General features: G+C 36.1%; 1 protein-coding gene across 3 annotated transcripts in view; it reads left to right on the top strand.

Moving 5' to 3' along the window:
• Positions 1–3,002: 3,002 nt before the first annotated feature.
• Positions 3,003–26,747, top strand: part of LOC128860224 (carboxypeptidase B) — a 32,957-nt gene continuing 9,212 nt past the window's right edge. Inside the window, exons 1-2 of one of the 3 annotated variants that reach the window (XM_054097584.1) lie at positions 3,003–3,074; positions 7,686–7,923. In XM_054097584.1, coding sequence (XP_053953559.1) covers positions 7,844–7,923 — 80 coding nt within the window. In that variant the 5' untranslated portion in view covers positions 3,003–3,074; positions 7,686–7,843. Of the gene's footprint in view, positions 3,116–7,685; positions 7,924–26,747 lie in introns of all 3 variants that reach the window. The other 2 variants (XM_054097582.1, XM_054097583.1) reach the window with 2 other exon arrangements.

Genomic DNA, 26,747 nt, shown 5'->3' with positions numbered 1-26,747 from the left:
TGTTTAATTAACAAAACTACTTTCCATAAAACAAAGCTGGAAAGTAATCTGCTTAATATTCACATGAATAAGAAGCATAGAAGCTAGCGGAAAAGTATTCTTAAGCCGCTTTAAGATGAGGCTACAGATAAATTGGCACGTGTTATGTTGGCGATGAAATTTTGAGAATCCGCCTCACAAGCGATCGCATTTCGGGGAAGAAATAAGAATTCAATCAAAATAGCAGAAACAATTAAGAACTATGGTTGAGTTGTGTTGTTTGGCAACATTCATAGATACTTTTAGCTTTAGTAACAAAGCGTAACCCCCACAGAAATTGAAACGGTTGACAACGAGCGACTGAGCATTTCACAACAACTGCTCAAGTGTGACCGTCGTGACGCAAGCTTGACGTTTGCGCGGTAGGTGCGTACTTATGAGTGAAAAATCTTCGGATCTGTTAGAAACATATGTTCAATAAGTACCCACCCGGAATTGCTCATAGCCTATATTTGTGTCTTGCGTGGTTCTGTGCAGAGCGTAATAATCGTATGTGGTGTTTTGTGTATGAGACTGGTCGAAGTGTGGTTTAAATAGAGAATGCTGAAGATAGTGCAAAAATAATACACTGCTCTATGGTTCGTTAGTATGGTGGACGGCGACAATAGAAAGACTTCTCGACTGGCATCTAATCAAATTATCAGTAGTAAAAAAATCAGGCAAAAGTTCGGCACCAAAACTGAGGAAGACTGGACAATTCTCACGAAGGCTTTTTGGTCTCAGTAATATACAGGACATTAGCGGAAAGTCAGACTATAATTTTCCTCAAGTAAACTTTGGCAAGAGGCCTGGTTTTGTAATAGAACAGAAGGGCTTAAAATCCGATTACTACGCACACCATTTCTTTACAGATGGAATCAAAAAGACGGAAGGACTAGAAGCGGCTGCCTTCTGCCCGCAGTTTGATCTACAAAAGTATTTCAGGCTAGGAATGCGTGGAGCACTGTTGTTCTAAAATAAATGGGCTCTGCGAGAATAGATAGGTCACAATTCACTGGGTACCAGTCACAAGAGAGTAGAGGTAAATGAGAGAGCTGACGAGCTTGCTAAGGCAGGCACCCACTTGCCTATGAAGAGTACATCAATCATATATCCTTCAATCTCAGTTTTGAAGACGGAATGACTCGAGGAAATAACTCTAGGAGTACAGTCTATATAGGAAGCCTCCGAATATCGTTGAAAAACCAAAATGAAGAAAAAGTATAAAAAAAATAGCGGTCGCCCCTCGGCAAGCAATGGCAAACCTCCGGGAGTATTTCTGCCATGACTAAGCTCCTCATAAAAATATCTGCCGTTCGGAGTCGGCTTGAAGTTGTAGATCCCTCCATTTGTGGAACAATATGACAATAATATTGTTGTTGTGGTTTTAACAGTATAAACATTCCTCATAAATGTTTGGTTAATGCTGTTGAAGTGGCAGTCTTTGGCCAGATATAAATCCGGTGACGTAGAACCGACTTTCGTGGGAACGGCAAAAGTATTCCCAACAATATCGCTGCTTCCAGTTAAATTCTTAACAAGGGCGAGTGCGTTATGAGGGTATATGGAATGAATCCGCCTTCTTTCGATGCCCACCGGAATGCCACTTCTCAGTCAAGCCAAGACAAAGTTGATTTAAAATAAAGGTTTTGTTGATCATTATCTTTGATTGTCGCGAAGTGGTCAACTGGGATTTCCTTTCACCAGACTAAATGGTAAATAATTAGTATTATGTGGTTGTATTGAAACGTGAGAAATAGAGTTTTTGCTACGGAGGGTGCGGAATTGTGGAGAAACAACTTATGGTTTTATTTCGTACGCGACTATTTGACAGCAGAAAATACGTTAATACCGGACCAAAAGCTCCATAGCATCTCTTGATGTGCGACCTTTTTCTCTGCCATCGACACAAGTTATCAGCTCGTGGAAACCGTTTTGAAATTATAAAGAAGTATGCGCAGCAAGTTGGTTTACGAAAAATATTTGGAAGAGTGGAAGAAGCTAAGGAATTTAAGTATTGCTTACCTTGAAGATTTCTTTGGAGCGAATAAAGTAGTTAAATATAATTAAATAAGTGAACCGTTTTCGTTTATTTTTGAATTCTGGGTACATTTGGAACAGAAGATGTGCATATTAAAGCCGAATGAAATATTCAAATGTAGCATTCTCGAGCGTAATTTGAGCATTTTTTGCATGCGAATTGGAACCTCGAACGACAACGGGATCAGACGTGCTGAACTTTGTCTTAAAGAGACCATGTCATGTTAGGCCAAAAGCCAACCGCGGCAAACATACAATTTTACAGCTTAAATTCGTGGTTGTGTTCAAAAATTTACATGGATCCTCCGCCATCATAAGCACATCCATCAGCATGGGTATGCTAGGCGGAACACCTATGCATGTATGTACTTATCTATAAATAGCATTCTAAGTGCGTGCGCTTGATGGGCATCATCAAAGGCCAATTAAATTAAACAACCTGTTAAATCGAAAAGGGCTCAATGGTCCATTATGAGCGAGTAATATATTTTATATGTATGCAGAAGAAAGATAAACCTCATATGTGTATGTATGTACTTACGTTGTTAGCAACATCAACAACAATAATAAAATAGTTATAAAATAAAATGAATTAAATAACAAGCCATATAGTCGCTGACTTTCGGATTATTTAACCTTGACACTCACTCTTTCTCAACCACTGCCTTAGCTGCCTATAAACAATAAAAAACAACAAACAATATCAAATAGCGCCTGATCTGTTTCGTTTTGGTTGTTGTTGCTGTTGTTGTGGCACCTAAAGCATCGACACAACATTTTGGCGAGATTTGATTGCGCTGCCGCTGCTATTAACGCGTTTTCGGTTTCAGCTTCAGCTTCCACTTCATTATTTTAATTTCTTATTCAAATCTATACTTTTTTTTGTATTTTTTATGAAAATTTTTCTACTTCTAATCGTGCGCTGGTCTTCTTCCGAAGCCAAGGCGGAAGGTGAACATCAGTCTGCGGTACAATCGAAAGCGGTACGGACGTGATAGCTCTAACGGCTCTTGGCGGTGCGTTCGATTATTGTTGTTGATAGTGTACGAGTAGCGAAGTAATAAAAAATCCTAAACTCTAATAATAAGAGTGATATGTGGCAAAAATCAAAAAGCAAATATTCCTTTATTTTTAGTGCTTTAAAGCAGTGAAAATCAAGCGTTCTAAAATGAATGGGAAAAATTATAAAAGCAAACATTTTATAAAAATTTATTTTATATATTACTACAATAATAATATATGGTGGCTGCCAAAAAGGACATTCAAGGATATTGTGCTTCTGAACTTGATTAAAAAAGATAATTTTTTTAATAAAGTGCATCTAATGTAGTTCCGTTTAAGCCGGAGGTCTAGCGATCAAAAGTCTGTTTTATTGAAGACTTGTGGGGGCTTAAAAAGAGAAAAAAAGAACAATTTTACACAACATTTGAATTTCTAGAAACAATTTTGGGAGTATTCTTTATTTTTCAAATAATTTTTCGTATTTAATTACACTCTAACATCATTTCAATACTGAATATATAACGGCTTTTTATGGTGGTTAAAATGAAATTTTATGGATATACTCGTAGATACAGACCAGTGAAGTGAGGACTTGATTTTATTTGGTATTTATAGATATCCACTAACTGCCAGTGCTAGTGAGTACAAAACAAAAAAAAAAAAAAAAAAAAAATGCTGTGGAGTAACCAGGTTTATGCCTTAAAAATAAAGTCCTTTAAAAGCAATATTAGCCCATACACATTTTTTACAACAGCGCGACATTTTAAAAAGTTTTGACTGTTTATTAATACTTTACATAATTTTTTTTTCTTTTTTTGTAAAGTATGATTCATACTATGATTCAATAATAAAGATTAAGCTCACTAGTGATATTAAAATTTAGCCGCTCCCTCCCAAAAGGTTGCATTTAAGAAGGGTGGAGAAAAGGGGGAAAAATTAATTCCCTTTTGATGATTATGGTAGCAAAAAAGTACTTGTTTACTTAAACGGAAACAAACTACAAATGGGTCGAAACATAATTTAAAATTAATACATATTTCAATGTATGGGTATGGAAGTAAGTTTCCGTCCTTTCTTAGCCAAAGTTACGAATTATGAAAACAATTGAATAATAATAGTATTATGGGAATTGGGGGCTACAACTTTACTCCATCCTTCAGGCAGCATACGGATTCCTCTGACGACACATTCGAGTTCTTTTGACTTGATCCATTCATTGAGCCAGTTCGCGATGCTCTCGTAAGAAGTGAATCGCTCTTCAAGAAGTGCTGACTCTGACTGCATTGATTGGAACAGATGGTAATCCGAATGTTCAATGTCTGGGGAATACGGCGGGTGGGACAAGATTTTCCAATTCAGCCCCTCTAAATATTTCTGGACCGATTTAGCAACGAATGGCCTGGCGTTGCCATGTAGCAAAATCAGTTTGTCATGTCTACCGTCCCATTCCGGTTGCTTTTCTTTGAGAGCTCGATTCCACGTTTAAGCTACAGTGGGTAATAAACGCCAGTGATGGTTTGATATGGTTTAAGGAGTTCATAATAGGTGACACACTTCTAATCCCACCAGATGCACAACATATCTTTTGAAGCATGATTTTTTTTTTTTCGCTGTCAATGCACCTGGCTTACCAGGCGGGTTCCAACTTTTTCGACGCTTAGGGTTATCATAATAAATCCATTTGTCATCGCTTGTGATGATGCGATGCAGAAAACCTTTTCTTTTCTGCCGTTCAAAAAGCATCTCACACGTCACCAAATGTCTCTCGATATCCCTATCCTCCAACTGATGTGGCACCTGTGGTAGCGGCTGTCTGGACCATTACCAACGGTTGATCTGTCAACATGCAAATATATAGACATATCATTAAGGGTTCGACATGCGTCTTCATCCAATAATTGTTGTAGTTGAGTATCTTTGAATTCTTTCGATGCCCCCAATCTTTATCAGTCACGTCGCAATCGCCACTCTGGAAGCGTCGAAACCACTCTTTACATGTTGTATTTGATGGAGCGTGATTACCATAAATATTGATCAATGTATGACACGTTTCAGCTCCACTTTTCTTTTAGAGGTAATAATGAAGCATGAGTTTCCGCAAATGCTGTTTTTTTCGGAAGGAACGTAGACATTTTTGACACCAGATAAACAAAGATCTTTACGCTTCAAACGAATGTCAACTACTGCGATCGAGACCTGAAATATACACCTTCAAGTCACCAGTATGATTGGGGTACAATTTTCCCAAAATCACTTTCCCAAAAAAATTTTTTCCCAAATTTTTTTTTCCCAAAAAATAATTTTCCCAATGCCATTTTTCCCAAACTAAAAATTTCCCAATAAATTTTCCCATAAAATATTTTTCCCAAAATATCGTTCGTCTGTAAAATATCGCATATACATTTGCAATGAATGGGCGAGTACATTTTTTATTATTTGAAAAGAAATGATTTTTTGCATTCAATTAATTCCGCCATAATTAGAAATTTTGACTTTAGGCAGCAAATTTTGGCTCATGAAATTTTGACACGAAAAGAATGACGTGAAAAAACTTGTTTATATGAGTGAAGTTGGATACATTCGTTACCTTGTCTTTTTATCCGAATTGAAAAATGTATATTGAAAAACTTTTTCGAATCTTTTTCGATTACTTAAGTATAAGATTTTTGATTATTATATACACTCATATTGTCGGAATCGTCGAAAAATGTGAAATAGTAGAATAATAAAAATTAATTTCAGTAGTATTTGTTCGGGAAAGCTATCTATTGGAAAAAAGTTATTTTGGGAAAACATGCATTCGGGAAAAAACAATAAAGCGGGAAAAAATATTTTTGGGAAAAAAAATATTGGGAAAATAATTTTTTGGGAAAAAAAAATTTGGGAAAAAATTTTTTTGGGAAAGTGATTTTGGGAAAAATGACCCCCCACCTAGAGCGAATACTAAAATATGTAGTATCAGCAGCGACACCTCTTTTACGAGGGCGAAAACTTACTCTCATACCCAATATTTGAAAATTCATTGTTCAGGGACAAATAAAATCTATTTCATATACATACATATGTAAGTGTATATGTAAATATAGTATGGCACAAATACCAGTTATTAGCAGAAATTGTCTAGTGAGAATTAAAACAAAAAATGGTTTAAATTAGTCCAATAACTAGATTTTATGAATTCATTTTTGAATTGAAAACAGGTCGCGAAATTTCGCCAAAATGAAGCTAGCATGTTGACTATGGTAAACAAAAAGGGTTTTTGTTGTTGTAGTTGGGAGAGCATTAACTCATAAATGTTGAGAAGTGTTGCTGGAGTGACAGTCTTTGAAATATAGCTCCGGGTTGTTCCGGTAACGTAGTACCGGCAGCCGTGCGATAGGCAAATAGGGTTGTTGTGAATTATTTCATAGAAGAAGCGGATTCATCACAAATTAGCAACAAAACTTTACAGCTGTTTTATTTTTACTTTACTCAAATTACATAACAACCGGAGCAAAGTTTGTGTCGACCACAAAATATTTAAACTACAGAAAATAAACTCCATAAGTAAAGTTAAATTCATCATTGGCTATCGAAGATTCGTCCCTGTGGGTTAAAAAATTGGGACCCAAATATATGTTTTGATCAAAGTTCAACAAAAATCTTTGCGACACTAAAATACTCGTATCCAAAAGTTACAGAAATTACAGCTCACCAGCTAATGGCTAACCTCGAAGAGCTTGCTTGCCACGGAAAGGATACTCATAGAAAACTATCAGCAGTTCGATCCATTTTTTTTAATTTAAATACATTTTTTTTGATTTACATTTTTTTTTTAAATATTTTTCCATCATATAATATTTCGATATACTGTTTCGTTATCACGGTTTTTTTTTTAATTTTAGTTTTTTCTGACAGCTTCACGACAAATTGCCGTGCCTGCTAGGGTGACACATTTTTTTCACATATCTGAATGACTCGGCATTTTCCTTTGATACGAGCCGTAATTTCACCAATAGATCCAATAAGAGCTAAATGTTTTAAGTGTGAGTAGCTAGGAAATGTTCACACACACACATACACATTTTTACATTCACACAAGATGTAGATGAGTAAGCCTAATTATTTAATAGACTCGGTCATTTCGATACACTCGTTGATAGGTCAATTTCGTTTACTTTTCGTATTGAAATATACGAAACTAAATTGGGATCAAAGCTAAATGACAGAAAACAAAATCATAGGAATTCCTTACGTAAAATATGCACATGTAAATAAACCGGCTTAAAAAACAAAATGCGAGTGGATGCTTGAATAAAATCACAGTTAGTTGTGTTTATCTAAAAATGGTTAAAAAAATCCGTTCATTTATTTAATTATTTCATTATTGCAAAATAAATACGACATCACAGACACTCTTCCTCAGCTGACAGACATATGCACATACATAAATAACTTTACAATTGCTGTGCTGTACTTAAGTTGCGCATGCTCACGAAATGCCCATCTTCACACCACTGTACTTAATCATCTTGCTGTTGGCAGGGTCGCCACCGCTTTTATGTTGCCTATGCTTTGATCGTGCCAATAAATAGCGATTGTTTGAGTTGGAAATATATTAATAAATTAACTTTTTACTTTTTTAGAAAATAAATCAACGATTATGAGAACTCGAAAGTGCTAATACAAATTACGACGAAATAATTCATCAAATTAAAGTGCCTTTTAAATCGACAGCTGCAAGTGCCATATACTTAAATTAGTTATCACATTTTCTACTGTATAAAAATTTAGTTTTCTAAAAATGTGGCTTCATATATTTAGTATAACCTTCTTGGCGCTAAGTGCTGGGACAAGTGCATCGAATTTGGATCGATATGAGGGGTAAGTAGAGACAGTTTGAAGGAAAGTTTAGACGGAAGAATTTCATATGAAACAAATAAAGAAACGAATTACTAAAATTGGTGGAAAATTATATTCAATCGGAATTGATAATTTATCGTTAATGAATGCTTGAATGCCAAAAATTTTTTTTTTTTACTTACATTTTTTTTTATTGCCCAATATATCAGTTAGTAGGGCCCTCGCTTCATTTGAAATTGTGTGCTTTGAGTGTTTCTTTAAAACCATGTAAAATGGAAACGGAAAAATATTTTTTATTTTTATCTAGAGAATTTTAATTTTTGATCTATTTTTTTAAAATAAAAATTATTTGGCCATACAAGGCTCGTTCAAAAAGTTGTCATCCTTCAAAAAATGGCTGTGGCTCCACAATGAGCTACTTATCCTAAGTATGCCTTTCCTAAAGCAGGGCGGTAGCTCCCGTAGCCTAAACTGATTTCAAATAGTCGGTTTGGTCCTTCAGATGTTTAAGAATATTTCTTGCATTTTGACCACTTTTTAACTAAAGGGTGATTTTTTAAGAGCTATAGGAAAGTTTTTCAAAAAAACACACATAAAATTCAGAAAAATGCATGAAATTTATATTTAAATCGATAGTACAGTCCATATAATTTAATGTTTGAAGATTATTTCATGCAAATCTTGACCGCGACTGCGCTTCAAATGGTCCATCCGCTTAGTCCAATTTTGGCATACTCTTTCCAATGTTTCGGCCGGTATTCCACATATAAATGCTTTAATGTTGTCTTCCAATGCGTTAATTGAAGCAGGCTTGTCTGAATAGACATGCGCTTTAACATAGCCCCACAAAATATAATCTAAAGGCGTTATATCGCCTTTCGATCTGAGTGGCCAATTGACAGGTCTCGAACGTGAAATAAAATGTTCACCGAATTTGCCTCTCAACAAGTCCATTGTTACGCATGCTGTGTGGCATGTGGCACCGTCTTGCTGAAACCACATCTCATGCAAGTCAAGTTCTTGCATTTTGGGTAAAAAAAGGTTGGATATTATTTCATGGTAGCGCTCACCATTCACAGTTACGTTACGATTCGCAGCATCTTTGAAGAAGTACGGTCCAATGATATCTCCAGCCCATATACCGCACCAAACTGTGACCTTTTCTGGATACATTGGTAGCTCTTGCAATTCTGCTGACTGATCTTCACTCCAAAATCGATAATTCTGCTTATTTACGTACCCCTTGATTCAAGAATGAGCCTCGTCGCTAAACACAAACTTTCTTAACAGAACACGCATTTTTATAATAAAATTCAATGACTTGCAAGCGTTGTTCGTTTGTAAGACGATTCATGGTTAATTTATAGACCAAATTGAAGATGTTTGACAGTGAAAGAAAGCACGAAACGTGCGTCAGCTGTTTAAACCAACTGTTTAAAAAGATAATAGCTAAAAAATCTCCATTTAGTTAAAAAGCTAAAAAACCAGAATATTTTTGCTTTACATCTTGCAAGAGCAGAACAGCTGAGGAAAAACTTTGGTGTCCAATAATATTATTCCATAACTAAATCTGGCTTATACATACTTGGAAAGTATTTTTTTGCTATGAAAGAAAACACGGAACACCCGGAAAATACTTTTCAAAAAGTAATGAGTTTTTGAGCAACTTCAAACTTGTACTTTATTATGTCAAAATTCCATGACCGATAAAGCAGCGTACCCAAAATTTTTCTTTCTTAAATTTGCACAAAGTTTGGAGCTTGGATTGATATGGTTTTGGTTTGAAAATTATTAAATTATTAATTATAAAAAATATTAAAATTAAATAAGAAATAAATAAAGTTTGAAAATATGTCAATAAGCCCTAGTGCTACAGTCATTTGTACTGTACTTGCAAAATGCAAAAGCAACCTTTAGCGGTAACTCCAATACATTTTTTAATGTTGCTTTTGTTCATGAAATTTAGGTTTTAATCTTAAATACTAAAATTAATATCTTCGTTCCTTCTATGCATAATTTCAAAAGTTACAAATTTTCCATGAACTCTGCAGTTTAATTGCTATTTTATTTCTCCACTTAAATCGACCTTAAACAATGCAATACCAAATTGATTTAGCCAATTGGTTTTAAGCATTCAATTCACTTTTTAAACGCACTTTAATTCCTTGTGTAAGCCATACAAAATTGTTGACCTTACGCAATGCAGCGCCAAACGCCTGTTGATTGTGCGAAAAACAAAAGACTTAAGACACAAACTCGCTGTTGAAAAATCCCACATTTCACATACCTTTGGCCGAGTAATAAAAAAAGCGAATGCTTTTAAAATTCTATTTTAGTTTGCTCACAAATTTGCACGCAAATAATTAATATTTTAAAATTTGGCACAAATTTAACTTTTTGGCAATCAAAATATTTTTCAATTAGTAGGAATATTGCGTATGTACTAGTAGTTTTTTGCGAATGGTATATGTATAACAAATGTAAAATCAGCTGTAGTTTAATGTTTTTATACAAATTCATTATTAACTTTTCTGTTATTGGCATTTTTTGCTTTTCATTTTTATGAATTTTATATTTTTTGGTTAAGTGGTCAGTTATTTTACTGAATGCCAATGCACAAGTACACTTGGTTTTGCTCTACCCATGCTTCTGATAACTGTTTTGGTTTTGATTAAGATACAAAATACTGGTAAATAGAAACATATGTAATATGTATGTATGTGCAAAATATGCTTTACACGAGTGGAAGTACTCGCACACGTTAATTGTTTGCATTGTTTTTGTCTAACTTATTTATAGCAACCGCTGATGTACCTATGCACATATATGAAGGCAGATGCAGCCATTCAACCACTCAATAACATACCAGATTCAATGATTTGTACAATAATTCAAATATAGCAAAGTGTATCTCTTAAGTAGCTAAGTATAATTTTTTCATGTGGGTCTATTGAGTGGCGTTGCAAGTCATAAGAATTTGTTTACAAGGAAACAATTTCGATTATAATTCCTAAGAATTTTTTAAGTGTTTAGGTCGTGGTCAGTAAAAATTAGCTTAATCATTGCTTTAGTATGAAAACCTTCTTTTGAAAACAAGTGAGGGTAGGAAAAATGAAGAGTGAGGGGAAAAAATACTATTTTTGTTTCAAGGGTTTTTAAATATTACTGAATAATATACCATATATAGAGTTAAAGTAAATAGATGCGACAATCGAACTGAAAAAAGGGGAAATTAAAACGGAAAATGCTTGATTTGTTTGAATGCGTCATTTGATGTAGCGCGGTTGGGGCACAACAAACACCAGTTCGGAAAAAGTGTCCAATGCTCGGCTGCAATATTTTCTTAAAGTACAAAAGATAAATAATGTACAATATTATGCTTCAAATTGTGTAAAAAATGAGTATAGACTAATGAAAAATCCCTGTCGGCCGTAGAAAATATCTGATAAAGCGAAGCAAAAACCCACGAAAAGTATATAAGTAAAAGTTTCCAAATTTCGGTTAGTATTTCTCCGAAAATTTTGTGAGCTAAGTTTTTTCCATTTCCATACGGAGTAGCCCGTAGGAAGTACTACCCTCAGGCACAAATATTGAAGGACGACTATGCAACAACGATGCAATTTTTTTGGGGGGTGTGCCAAAATGATATTCTACGCTTATCTATGCCACATCCATCTAGGTTGGGTTGAGTGGCTGTGTTCCGACGCGCTTAGACCTGAATAGTCCCATTTTGATGCCACTGGAGCTCATCTTTTACACTCCTGAGTCTTTTCTGAACCAACCTCTTTTTGTGAATACCTCTTCAATGCTACTAAGAAAGGCGAAACCGAGTGTGGAAAACCTTTTTCTGTAGAGAGAAATGCATGTATAAAGGAGGAGTTCCACGGTTAAATCTCCTTCAATACCGTGACAGCTTCGACAGAAATCATTATGTGGTACCTTCAAAGGTGCCCATTCCAACGGGCATTAGCAGCCTGAATATAGTGCCATCTATTAATAATTTGCACGTAGCTAAGAGAATCGGTATTAGTACATTATCTGGGTGAATGTTTAGTGTAGTACCTTTTTCTGCAATTTCGTTTGGTTTGCAATTACCTTTTACATTTCTATGGCCTGGTCAGGTTTACTTCTAAATATTGTGATACTAATTTGTAGCATTCAACTGCCATTTTTGACGAGTATATAAATAATGACGCTAATGATTTCAGAGCTGCCAGACTATCCGAGTATAAGTACCTATATACATCGAAGTTAGACCTCTCGCCGACATTACGTTGTTAAGATGCACTGATGGTTAGCTTTTCGAAGTAAACTCTTCCATTTACCTGCTCATCAAGCTTAGCTCCGTCAGTAAGTATACTGATTCAATTTTCATCATCCACTGTACTCTGTCCCAGACATCTTTTGAAGGGAATATCGTGCTACAGAATTTATTAAAATGAAGCCCTACACGGTCACGAGAATCTGTAGTAGCTAGGATAAAGGAACATTTTAGTTGAACTTCCCTGAGCTTTAATACTGACTCGACAGCTAGTTGCTTACCATATAAATCAATTGGTAGTAAGTAGTAATCGACACACACCATCTTTTTGTCGACTTCAAAGCTGCATTCGACAGTACGGAAAGGAGTTACCTGTATGCCGCTATGTCTGAATTTGGTATCCCCGCAAAACTAATACGGCTATGTAAGATGACGTTGCTCAACACCAGCAGCGCCGTCAGAATTGGGAAGGACCTCTCCGAGCCGTTTGATACCAAACGAGGTTTCAGACAGGGTGACTCGCTGTCGTGTGACTTCTTTAACCTGATGTTGGAGAGCATCGTACGAGCCGCAGAACTTAATCGCTCAGGCACAATATTTTATAAGAGCGTACAATTGTTGGCGTATGCCGATGATATTGATATCATCGGCCTTAACAACCACGCTGTTAGTTCTGCCTTCTCCAAACTGGATAAAGAGGCAAAGCGAATGGGTTTGGTGGTGAACGAGGACAAAACGAAGTACCTCCTGTCTTCAAACAAACAGTCGGCGCACTCGCGTATCGGCACTCACGTCACTGTAGACAGTTATAATTTCGTGGTTGTAAAAGACTTCGTTTATTTAGGAACCAGCATTAACACCGATAACAATGTCAGCCTTGAAATCCAACGTAGAATCTCTCTTGCCAACAAGTGCTACTTTGGACTAAGTAGGCAACTGAGCAGTAAAGTCCTCTCTCGACGAACAAAACTAACACTCTACAAGACTCTCATCATGCCCGTCCTAACGCATGGCGCAGAAGCGTGGACGATGACAACATCCGATGAAGCGACGCTTGGAGTGTTCGAGAGAAAGATTCTGCGTAAGATTTTTGGACCTTTGCACGTTGGCAACGGCGAATATCGCAGGCGATGGAACGATGAGCTGTATGAGCTTTACGGCGACATAGACAAATGGATGGATACAAACGCTCCGCTTTGAAAGTATTCGATGCGGTACCAGCTGGTGGTAGCAGAGGAAGAGGAAGGCCTCCTATGCGTTGGAAAGATCAGGTGGAGAAGGACTTGGCTTCACTTGGTGTGTGCAACTGGCGCCGGTTAGCACGAGAAAGAAACGACTGACGCGCTTTGTTAAGCTCGGCCAAAATCGCGTAAGCGGTTATCGCGCCAATTAAGAAGAAGAAGTAAGTATAAAATTTTGATGATTCTGTAGGAGTGGTTCTAAAAGCTCCATTTATACATAAGCTTTTTGCTCTTTGAATACGAGTCAATCTGCTCACTCTAATATTTTTATCAAGTACCGGCCACCATACTAATATTCCATATAATATAATCGGTCTTACCACTGCTGAGTACAATCAGTGTTTGGGGTTTTGGTCGAGTTTAACAAAGCGCGCCAGTCGTTTTGGTCTCATGCTAACCGGCCCCAGTTGGACACACCAATTGAAGCCAAGTCCTTCTTCACCTCCATCGAATGCCTTCAGAGCCGGAGCGAGCGTTTCTATTCTGTCCCAAGACAGTTGGTTCTACGTTACCGGAATGACTCTGATTTATATCCGGCCAAGGACTGCCATTCCACCAACATTTGTGTACGTTTTTAATAGGTTGAGATCTTAAAATGATAAGGCAAAGTAAAAATATTATTGAAGTGAATATTTTTAATTATAATCTGGTAGATAATTTCATGGCATTCATATTTTTAATACTACATTCGCATATGTCCATCCTATCCCATATGGTCCATTTGGTCGGCCCCATAAATAGATTGTTAAGCGCGCTGTATTGCAACTTGCGTCGTCTTATTGGAACAAAATGTCGTCGAAGCTTAGCTGATTAATTTTTGAAAACAAAAATGCAGCCAGCATGGCTCTATAGCGCTCGCCATCCACTGTAACGGCAGCTCCTTCCTAATTTCGACAGAAATAAGAACCGATGATGCTGCCAGTGCTCTATGAACTTCGTGAACAGATTTATTTTTATATTTTAGTAAATTTCCACAATTTGGAAACGTTTTTCTGACGTTAAAAGATTCGTGAAGGCTTACCAAACTTTACCGAATATACAGTTCACTATTCCCAAGTCATTATAGATAACCACCGTTATCGATGACGATTGTTCTCACGCAACTAAAAAAGCACCGAATACCTGTAAGGGTATGTTTGTGCTACTACAGGGAACGTAACGCTGTCTGATCTGCAAAAAGATCTGACTTAGATCCGACAAGAATTAATAGGACTATGAATAAGTTCGTGCGGTTTTACAACAGATGGCGTAACTTGATTATTATTCCATCGATCTACATTTCCAAACATTCATTGGAGAGCTACTGTCGTAAGGCACAAACGTCAGTATAAGTTTTTTATTTGAAGCGTAAACAACAATATTTTTACCACACTTGAAAATGTCGAATTTCGTGCCAAATAATGTGTTTTTGCGGGGAATTCTTCTTCATTATTTTAATATGAAGAAAAAAGCAGCCGAAAGTCATCGTATCTTGGTGGAAGTTTATGGTGAGCATGCTCTATCTGAGCGAACGTGCCAGAAGTGGTTTGCACGCTTTAAAAGTGGTGATTTTGGCTTGGAAGACGAAGAACGCGAGGGTGCGCCGCCAAAGTTCATGGATACCGAATTGGAGGAATTGCTCGATCAAGATCCGGCTCAAACGCAAGAAGAGGTTGCAAAAACTTTGGGAGTTGATCAATCAACCATTTCCAAACGTTTAAAAGCCATGGGAATGATCCGAAAGGTAGGCCATTGGGTGCCGTATGAATTGAAGCCAAGAGACGTTGAACGCCGTTTTATGGCATGCGAACAACTGCTTCAACGGCACAAAAGAAAGGGTTTTTTGCATCGAATTGTGACTGGCGATGAAAAGTGGGTCCATTACGACAATCCAAAACGTCGGGCAACGTATGGATACCCTGGCCATGCTTCAACATCGACGTCGGCGCAGAATATTCATGGCCTGAAGGTTATGCTGTGTATCTGGTGGGACCAGCTGGGTGTTGTGTATTATGAGCTACTGAAACCGAATGAAACGATTACGGGGGATGTCTACCGACGACAATTGATGCGTTTGAGCCGAGCACTGCGAGAAAAACGGCCGCAATACGCCGATAGACACGACAAAGTTATTTTGCAACATGACAATGCTCGGCCACATGTTGCACAAGTGGTCAAAACATACTTAGAAACGCTCAAATGGGATGTCCTACCCCACCCGCCGTATAGTCCAGACCTTGCGCCATCCGATTACTATCTCTTCCGATCGATGCAACATGGCCTGGCTGACCAGCACTTCCGTAATTACGATGAAGTCAAAAAATGGATCGATTCGTGGATTGCGGCAAAACCGACCGAATTTTTCACAAAGGGAATCCGTGAATTGCCAGAAAGATGGGAAAAAGTAGTAGTAAGCGATGGACAATATTTTGAATATTAAATTTGTAACCATTTTACGTCAATAAAGTTTCAAATTTCGAAAAAAAACCGCACGAACTTATTCATAGTCCTACTTTTGTTTGGAAGCACTTTATGAGTATTAGTAGATCAGGTTCTTATAGGTATTTTAGTTTCAGCCAACAATAATATTCAGAAGATCGAGATCACAAAGCGTCTTGAAACTCGGTGGCGCTCTCCTTTCCTCGTCTCCTTCTTCCAAAATTTACGATATGAAGTAATAAAAGTTTCCCTATATGAAAACGGACTAATGAAATTTGCCACGGTGAAAAATATTGAGAAGGTCCCCTCAATAACAGACCGTTATTCGGACCTGAGCAAATTTAACAGAATCAGCTGATGGGTTGACGTTACAGAGGTGTTGGTGATATACGAAAAAAAATCTCCGCTCATGTTTCTTTGTTGCGGTCTGAACCATAGATAATAAGATGCGAAACTCTTTCATTTTGAGTGAGAGTGAGCCAATGAGCTCATTTCAAAACTGGGCAGCATTCACACTTCATGGGCTACCAGAAAAAACGAGGCAAAAATAACTGACGAAAACAGTTCGTTTTTACGTTGGTGGAAAACTGTGTCGATTTAAATATTTATAATTACATATTTATTTTATGTAATAATTTAGTTTAAAGAGAGTATTTAGAACTTTCTGAAGCCTATTGTATTCTTTTCGGCGTTATACGTTTTACAAACTAGTAATTTTATTGAAAAAAATAATGATGTATGATTGTGTTAGTGACATACGAACGCAGTTTCCACGCAGTTTCCATCCATGTTGCATCGTTGCTATCTGAACAACGGCTGATTGGACGAGTGTGTGAATGCATTTGAAATTATCGAGCAGAATTCGGCAGCCGATTCTCCCAAGTGACGTGGGAGCTAAAGTTCTCCTCACAATTTTCTTTTTCACCATATTTAATGAGCAAACCTGGTAAATCTCCTCTCATACTCGCAAGTGGTGAATTTTGCACGATAACTTTGTTGTTGCTTTCGCATGCAAATTTGTCGTAAAGCGCGCATAGCCTAAACATAGCGTGTAGATAAGCAGCGAATTAATAGATGAAACGCAATCTACTTTTGAAATCTACTTCTGAAAAATATATTAGATAAATAAAAGGCACATAAATGATAAATGATTTATGCGAACACAACATGTGACCAATGTGCATTTGCTTCCGCTTTCAAAGTTTGTTATACACTGGGTTAATCGTCTAGTCAAGGGCAGGCTATTCTAATCACTGAATGTTGTTCACAAATATAAATTGTTTTTGGTTAACTGGCTTTTGAAGTGACACTTTATATATGTATGTTTGGATGTTGTATAAATGTGTAGAGATTAGTTGACAAAATATTTTCTTAGATGGCTTCCGTGGATGGTTCATTTAAATGCAGTTATGTAAACATTTCAATCATTGAGTTAATTTAGAGTTAATTTTTTAAATATTTATTTCATGCTTCACTTAAAATTTTTCATGGCGCCAGAAATGAAATACTCAGCCAACATTTAATTTGCATAAATATGTAGTAATTAAATAAAAATTCCATTACTAAAAATAAAATATATATTGACTGTTGCAACCGATTATTTTTATGCGTAACATACCGGCGTGCATAAAATATCAAAAAGATGAAAAAATAATGTTTTTATTTTGATATCTATCGCCCATCAGCAAACAATGACATAATTGTCAGATATTTTGAAAAAATGAAAATAATAATAATAGCAAACCAGCTGCAAGCGATAATAAACTGTTGGACCAATTAAATATTTGCATAATGCCAAGACGAGCAGCCGACCAGCGTGGACAAATTGTTGACAGCGACTCTTATCTGTGAGTGACTCATTAGCCACTAAAACACTAATGAGTTGCTAGAAAAAAAATTATCTGTTGCAAGTGATGCGAAAATGTATTTATTTAATAATATCAAAAATTACTCTAGTGTAAGCATATGTTGGAGGATCTTGATTATGAAGAATTTGAAGAAGGAGCAGTAAGTTTGACCATCAGTAGTACTCTTTATAATTAAAATTATTATTGAAAAAACCTAGATTAATTTTCTTATAGGAAGAACTAAAGTTTTTATTGAAAATTATGAGTTTAGCCTCTGTAAAAAAGTACCTAAAATTTCCGAGAGTATTTCTGTCATGAAAACGAGCCTCAAAAAAACGACCTACTATTCAGAGGCGCCCCTCTTTTTGTGCTAAAACATCAGGACGCATATCACAAATAGAAGGAGGAGTAGGAGCTCAGCCAAACACCAAGTAAAGGATGTAAGCGCCAATTTATTTATTTATATAATACAAATTACACAATACTGGACAGTGATCCGAATTAATCTACAGAAATTAAGAAATGCTTTGCATAAGATCCACAACTTTCTAGTCTGTATGAAAATTTAGCGCTATACCAGAGGTATTTTGGCAACTATTACTGGATCACATAATTATTCCTTCCCGTTTTTTTGGAAAGAACATACAGTTCAATATAGGTTGACAGTTTTCTCTTATATCTAAAGTCTGAATTTCCCGTTCCAGGTGTAGTTCAGACTCAGAATAATTTTTATTTTCATTGTTTTTGTTATTTAACTTTTATAGTAGTTTATAATGTTGCCTTACTTCAAAGTATTAAGAAAAAATTAACAAAACAAAAAATTTGTTTTTATATAAAACTTATTTAAGTAAAAAACTATTAAGAAAAACAAAAAAAAAAAAATTTGGAAGTGCATCTTCGATTATTTAATATAAAAAAAAACCAAAGCTAACAGCTAAATTAATTTGTTTTTTTTTTTTTTAATACATTAATTTTCTTCCACTAATTAACAACTTGGCGCCAATGTTGCTGGCTCTAAATTTAACCAGACGAAAATATATAGAGGACAATGCAATTAAAATTGTCTGCATTTTTAAATAAATGTTTGAGTATGAAGCTTAGGTATTTTATACCCACACACATACACATGCGTAATAATCAGCAATAATGCAACATTTTTATAAAGCAATAAACTAAAACTCGAATTTAGTTAAACCGAATGCTAATTAGAAATTTATGTTTGAGTAGGTATATTAAGGCGACTCATCTTTTCAAAATGGTACGCCTAGGGTTTGAAATTTATTGTTCATTTGGCTATAAATAAAAGGAACATTATTATTTTCCAATGATTGTTTTTTATTACCTTGCCTATTATACCGTGCCATTAAACCTGAAACACATTTTCAAACACAAATTACTTCCACAGTTACCTTTACATCTTCCGTCAGTCGAATTTTAAATTCTTTCCTTAAATGGTTCGAGTAACATTTCCAATGGCGATCGACAAAAAAATGTTTACTCTAATAGAGTCAAATGCCATCAAGTGATCCAGGTACTTGGATATTGCCATTTTTCTGGAAATTGGTTTATTTGTAGGCTTCAGTGCAATAAGAAATAAGCTGAAAAAAAAACTTATAATTTTCAGAGTTATTTATTATTCAAAATTTTGATATATAAAGGGCATTTTTTGCCATCTTAGAATGATAATACAATACAGATATATTGTTGGAATGAATAAATTTATTTATTATAATCTGGCTGAATCGGCCGCCGTAGCCGAATGGGTTGGTGCGTGACTACCATTCGGAATTCACTGAGAGAACGTCGGTTCGAATCTCGGTGAAACACCAAAATTAAGAAAAACATTTTTCTAATAGCGGTCGCCCCTCGGCAGGCAATGGCAAACCTCCGAGTGTATTTCTGCCATGAAAAAGCTCCTCATAAAATATCTGCTGTTCGGAGTCGGCTTGAAACTATAGGTCCCTTCATTTGTGGAACAACGCAAGACGCACACCACAAATAGGAGGAGGAGTTCGGCCAAACACCCAAAAAGGGTGTACGCGCCAATTATATAAATATATATTCAAATACATGCAGCCGCTCTGTTCAAATCAAATGTCTTCTACTTAGTCGTTTTTTCTTGTTCACTCCTTTCGATACTCAGTCTTGCGTTGGTTTCGTTAATCTATTTTGATTTCTGACAGGGTAGGTGATTAGCCTGCCGCTATATATGTCTTCTATGGCTCTCCAATTTGACAACACGAAAAATCGGTTAACATGACGCGGTAATGTTCGCCATTGGCTGTAATGGAGTTTTTTTGCTCTTTTTCGAAAAAAATGATGCCACCAAACAGTTATATGTACATTGTGCATGCATTCACTTCTCTCTGGTGACTTGTAAAGTTTTCGGCTCATAAATGCAACAATTCTGCCTCTGAACATGATCACAGAGATGGCAATGAGCTTCATCTGAAAATATGATAGAATACAGAGAAAATACATCGATAAAAATACAGACCTTCAATCTAGCGCATCTTCAAACAGTCTGTTAAGAGAACTTTGTTCAACAAATCATTCGTAAATACTGACAAAGTAAATAACGCCGATAGATCAAATTTTAAACGCCACATTGATCACCCTGTGGTGGATTCAGAACCGAGTTTTTGTTGAAAAAAATTATTTATAATGAAAAAAAAAAAAATATTATAATGAAACAATTTTTTACGAGTAAATTACCTGAATTGATATTATACAAAAAAAAAAACTTGAAAAATTTGTCGAGATTTCTAGAGATATGAACGGTACAGCTTCATTCTTTCGACCTGACTTTCGAATAGCAATGCTGAAATAAAATGTTTGAAATTGATATATGCTTGGACGTGAAAACCGAGTTCTTGCATCTCCACTAATAGAGAGTCTACGACGAAGCACCACAGCAGCGGAGAAGGAACACCCCCTTGGGGACATCCTTGCTTGGCCCTGACTGTGATTTGTTCGTCACTGCTCCCACCAGCAGTTAATAGCCTCTCAGAGAGCATGGAATATATCCATTTTATGATGGCTTGATTAACTCCGTGTCGTTCGGCAGAAGAACATATCGAGCCGAAAGTGGCATTATCAAAAGCCCCCTCAATGTCCACGAACACTCCCATTGTGCATTCGTCAGCTTCCAGCCCGGCTTCAATCTTGCTAACAAGATCGTGTAAGGCTGTTTCACGTAATTTTCCACTCTGCTAACCGTGTTGATTTCTACTAAGTGGACTTCTCGGCAATACCCCCACTCGAATATGTTTCTCATGAACGATGTCAAACTGATTGGTGTAAAACTTTTTGCTAGGTAATAGTCATCTTTTCCTGGTTTCGGTATAAATACTACTCTTACGCGTCGCCATTGGGTAATATATATCACCAAATGCAAGACAGGCTGTGAAGATCATTTTCAGGGCCTCAATCAGCCTGTCTCCTCCTTTTTTAAGCATTGCTGGATATATTTCGTCAGGTTCAGCGGACTTAAAGTTCTCAAAGGAAGACAAAGAAAACCTTATCGATTCCCTTGTCACTATCCGACTAGCAATATACCAGCTGTACCTAGAGGTTCCACCTTTGATTGAAGGAGGTTTTTAAAGTAATATCTAAATTAAATTAGACACTTTTATTGTTGCTTCAACTTTAATTGATGCATGTACATATGTGTGTATCAGCCGTGTCGAAAGGGTTTTGGGTTTACGCTATTCTGGTTGGCCGAACCCACATAGAGACCATTTTGGTCCATAGCAATACTCGTACCAGATAAGAGTCCTATTTAGCGAAAATAGGCATCACTCAAGATGCGCGTACTGTTCGCGAATTTTAAGAGACACTCAAGCTCCAGTTTAGTGATCGCTTCTTGACTATCAAAGCTGAGAGCACCCAGGTAGCATAGTCTAGTTTTACAGAGAGTCAGACAGTGGAATAGAAGATGCTCCAGGGTTTCTCTTGTACACGGTTCATTACATTTCCTGCAAACGTTGTTAAGGGTTAAATTTGGCTTGTAAGCGTATGCTGCAACTAGGTAATGCCCAAGGTAGGTAGTTACCAACTAAAGTTCTGCAGTTCCTTCCTACTCCGAACGATATAACCGACTTAGTATACCTGTTATCATATACGTGTTTACACATGATCCTGGCAACTTTCCAATAGGTTAAGCTAAGCCTTTCGCCTTTCTTAGCATGCGTTTCCTAGTTCTTTTCGAATTGTGCGCAGGAGTTTAAGTATCTCACTTCCCTCTATGAATTATGCCCCGGAACCTAGTAATACACACAAAGCCTGCGGTTACGACTGAGCTTTTTAATTGCTTCCTTGCATTCATGGATATTTTTGGATAATACACAATATGATTTTATTGCTTTTATAGCCGCTTGGCTATCCAAGTAGAAGTTTATTGTGCAGCTAATTGTTGCATCTGTACATACAAGCTTTGCTGCTTTCCTTACAGCAAATATCTCAGCTTGAAACACAGTATAATAGTTAGGAAGTTGAAATGCCTTACAGATGCTTAGTTCCGCTCAATATGCGTTAGCGCCAACCCTCTCTTCCACTTTTGATCCATCAGTGAATCAGTGTCGAAAGGTTAAAAATAAATGAAATAAGTTAAAATATTTCCGTTAATGTCGTAAAATATAACAAATATTTTGATTTGCTTGCGAAGATGGAAACTTGTTTTGGTCACTACATGGTACATATTCACATACAATATGTCTGTATGTATGTATTACAAGGGGTAAAGTATAAGTATGCTAAGTTGTTATACAGCTGTTCGTGCCAGCCATGTCCGCATTGCACTTGACACTACCGGCAGAGTTGCAGTATTTTCTGCATTTGCTACTGGTTAATTAATTATAATATATGTATGTATATTTCTTTTGTTTTGTTCGAGAGATCTGCTTATACTCGTGCATTTAATTAGACGTACCGGGTGTTTTGTTAATTTCATGAGAAATATCGATATCGATAATTATGGTTTGAGAACTGAGAGTGGCGAACTGTGCTGATATTTCGGTAAGGTTTGCCAAGTCATTATGAATAGCGCAAAATCAATTTGGTGACAACTTTCTTTCCAGAAGTGATGGTGGCCTCCTCACTCACGCGATTTATCGAATCTGGATAATTTTGTATAGGGCTATGTTAAGTCACTGACTTATGCCGACAAACCAGAAATTTTTGAAACTTTAAAAGTCACTATTTAAGCCACCATTAGCACCGTACGGCCAGATATATTTGAAAAAGTAGTCAAAACTTTGACTGATCGAATGGACCGTGTACCTACGTAACTCAGAGCTGCGGCAAACATGTGCTGGATATGATATTCAAAAAACGAGTGCTGGGAAATTGTCTACCAGATTAAAATAAAAAAATCACAGTCTTTGCCAACACGCAAAAGGCGTTATCATTGAAAATGATTTTGCATGCTATTAGTCCATAAAATTTAAAAGGCAAAACAAATTTAAAGGGTACAGCTCCTTTAGCACTTTCAGATAATCCCATTTTTGTTTTCGCTTTAAAAATTCATTTACAATCTAAAGAATATCTTTTAAATGTTTTAAGTTTAATAGAAAGTCTAAAAAGTTCTTATAGAGCCAGTGAAGTGCTGAGCGTCGAATCAAAGCTGAGTAAGAACAAAAATTTTAATCGCGTTTTTCTCGAAATACGTTTTTTTCCGCGCTGCCGAATATAACTCAAAAAGTAATCAAAGTATCAAATTAAAATTTTACAGTGATATTCTTCAACATATTAGCCTTTGCATGAACCTTTAATTTTATATATTATATTATTATAAATAAAATTTAAAAAAGTGTAATTAAAAAAATAAGTGTAATTTTTTTCTTTTTCACTTCAATTTTCTTTTTTTTTTTCGTTAAAAGTAGGTAAGTGCAAAGCGGAATAAATTAGTTTAATGAAGAATTTTTGTCTGGTTGATTTCTGTTGATTACAAGAGGCTGTATTCCACGGCGCAAATTAAAGGAGCCACGTTTGAGCAGCTGTAACACCGCAATTTTGTTTTTTTATTTTTTTATTTAAACATAATTATATATATTCATTTAAGCAGGAATATCAATGTGAAATTTATTTCAAGATACCAAATACTCTCAGTTTTTCCCAAAAAATAATTGAAAAACTCATTGTCTGGAGGAGCTGCCCCCTTAACTTGTTTTATTTTAAAATTTGAAAGGCTTTACAATATTTTTGAATGTTTTAAAATTAATATTTAGTATTTTCGTTATCGCTTTCATCGTCATTATATGTTTTGAATTTTTTGGATGGGCGAACATACTCAGATGTCAGAATTATAGATTGACACCTCCAGGTATTCCAGTGTCAATGTCTTTAAGCGGCATGAAGCCCTAAGAAGTCAAGAGATAAATCCAAATAAATGCCATTCTTTGTTAATTTAAGCGTAATTTTGACCGGCTGGACTTGAGTCGTGAAAAGTTTTATACCGAATACATTTGGTTTTGGGCAATCGAGGATGTAATGTGCTTTTTACGCAGTTTTTTCAAAACTTAACTTTATTCATTTAAAAGTTTTGCGATGCGAGGTTAGTCTTCATTGGATTTTGTAGACAATTAGCGCAAATCCTCAATAAGATCTTTGAATATGGACTCATCACTTTCCAGGTGCCACTTATATTGAATAGTTGTCTAAGTTGTTAGTCTAAAGCGTTGATTTTATGCATAATTGTTTTTGCGGCAAAGACTTCCGAATTACTCACACAAATAAGAAAAATGTTTCCAATGCATACAAATTTAATTGGTTTTTTGTTTAATTATATTGAATAAAACGAATCTATTGATAACATTCCTATTAAATTTTGTGCTTTTATTGGTAAGCCATCTTTTACTATATGTCGGCGTGAAAACATTGAATAACTTAAAAACAAAAAAAAACTGATTTGTATAAGTGAGGTATTTTTATTTGGTTTGGTTATTTACAATTTATTAAAACTATTTTTTGAATACAATACAATCAATAAAGTGGGCACCTTTAATAGCAATCACAAACTGCGATCTTTTTTCTGCGTTTGCCAAGCATTTCGGCTTTTATAGCGTCGATTTCGGCACGAATATTTGCCTTAAGCTGGTCAATGGTCTGCAGCTTGTTGGCGTAAACCTTACTTTTCAGAAAACCTCACAAAAAGAAGTCCGGGGGGTTTATGCCAGGTGATCTGGGTGGCCCGTTGGTGTCGCCTCTTTTTGACACTAGACGCCCTGGGAATTTTCGTTGCAGGAATTCCATTGTTGCATTCGCAGTGTGTCATGGCGCACCATCTTGTTGAAACCAGTTACCGTCTAAGCCTTTCTCACGCATTTGCGGGCAGACATAATGAGCCAACATCATCGATATCGGTTTCCATCGACCGTTTCGTTTTCTCGGTAAAAAATATGGCCAAATGATGGTTTTGTCGCAAATGCCGACCCAAACTTTTCGGTCATGCAATGGCGTTTCATGGATCTCGTGTGGTTTTTCAATTCCCCAAATGCGGCAATTTTGTTTATTCACGCTGCCAGAGAGGTTAAAATGTGCCTCGTCAGTCATTAAAATTTGCTTCCAAAAATTGGGTTCAGTGTCAACCATTCGAGCCACTGTTTAGCCGTATTCCAAGCGACTTGAATGGTCTGTCGGTGATATTCTTTGTGTCAATTGCACTTTATACGGAAACAAATTTAAATCATTTAATTTGTGGTTTCACTGACGCCAAAATGCTGAGCGCGACGACGATACAACACTGTTGGCTCCTTGGCAACGCTCTCCCTCACTGCTTCAACAAGTTCATTGGAACGTCTTGGTCGTTGATGAACGGCATGTTGACGATCTCTTACTGTTCCGAGCTCAAAAAAATACGACACCAAACGACGAATAGTGTTGTCAGACGGTGCCTGTTTGCCGTGATAGGCAAATTTTGCGATAGGCGCGTTGAGTTAGAACAATAAAAAGACTATATTCGATGTATAGCGTCACTATTTTAGCGCGTTGTTTCAGTGTAAAGTGATCCATGGTTGAGATTATACTGAATTGACGTATCGAAAACATGTACATATATTATGTTGAAGTCGATCGGTTGCTAAATGAAAAAGTTATTCAGCGTTTACATTCCGACATAAAAGAATTGGATCATTTTTTTCACATCTCTCAAAAAACCATTTCCAATATGGAAATCAAAATCTTCACTTTCTGGCTTTATTGCATATTTTTTGTTGCTAGTAACTTCACTGGGTTCTCCATCTTCACTTTCCTCTCTGTTTCTCTTAGCCATTGCGTTCTTACTATGTATCAAAGGTGCGACTGAAAAATATATGCACGCATTATTTTTTAATGGCTACAAATCTTTATATTCTTCTTTAAAGTTTCACGATGTTTTATAAATCGCTCGGCATTTGATAATTTTGCTCTTTTATTGTTACTCATTACTTATACTTCTGTTGGATATTTGACTGAGCTCCTCCTCCTATTTGTGTCACGCGTCTTGCTGTTGTTCCACAAATGGAGGCACCTACAGTTTTAAGCCAACACCGAACGACAAATGGTTTTTTATGAGTTTTTTCATGACAGAAATACGCTCGGAGGCTATTAGAAAAAGTTTTTACTATCATTTTGCTGTTTCATGTATGCGCAATCGAAGCTACGCACTTCCTAATGATAGGCATGCACCAACCCATTCGGCTACGGCGGTATTTGATAGGCTTACATTTTTACTTGCGTGACGATTTTTATGCCATGTCGCTTTTGCATGTTTTCCAGCGAATTATTTTCAATGCCAAAAAATTGATTCCTACAATTTTCTGTTTTGTATTAGCACTTTAAGTTCAATACCTTAAAAAAAAAAACCCGAGACTCGCGTATTCTGTTAATAATGGAAGTATTTCGAAATTCTTCTCTTTGCTGCTGCAATAACTGTTATCTTTTTTATTATATTTGGTGTTAATTTTATTATTGTAGAGACTATTATTGTGTATGCCTAACGCATTTTTGATGTGAGAATCTTATAATTTTTGTTTTAAATTTATACCTGTGCTGCCTGTGTATTATTTGACGAATTTCATCAACATTTTTGTTTTTATTGGG

The sequence above is a fragment of the Anastrepha ludens genome, chromosome 4, assembly GCF_028408465.1.
Source record: "Anastrepha ludens isolate Willacy chromosome 4, idAnaLude1.1, whole genome shotgun sequence".
NCBI lineage: Eukaryota > Metazoa > Arthropoda > Insecta > Diptera > Tephritidae > Anastrepha > Anastrepha ludens.
The sequence above is the reverse complement of the archived record's forward strand: the minus strand, read 5'-3'. Positions and strand labels throughout refer to the sequence as shown.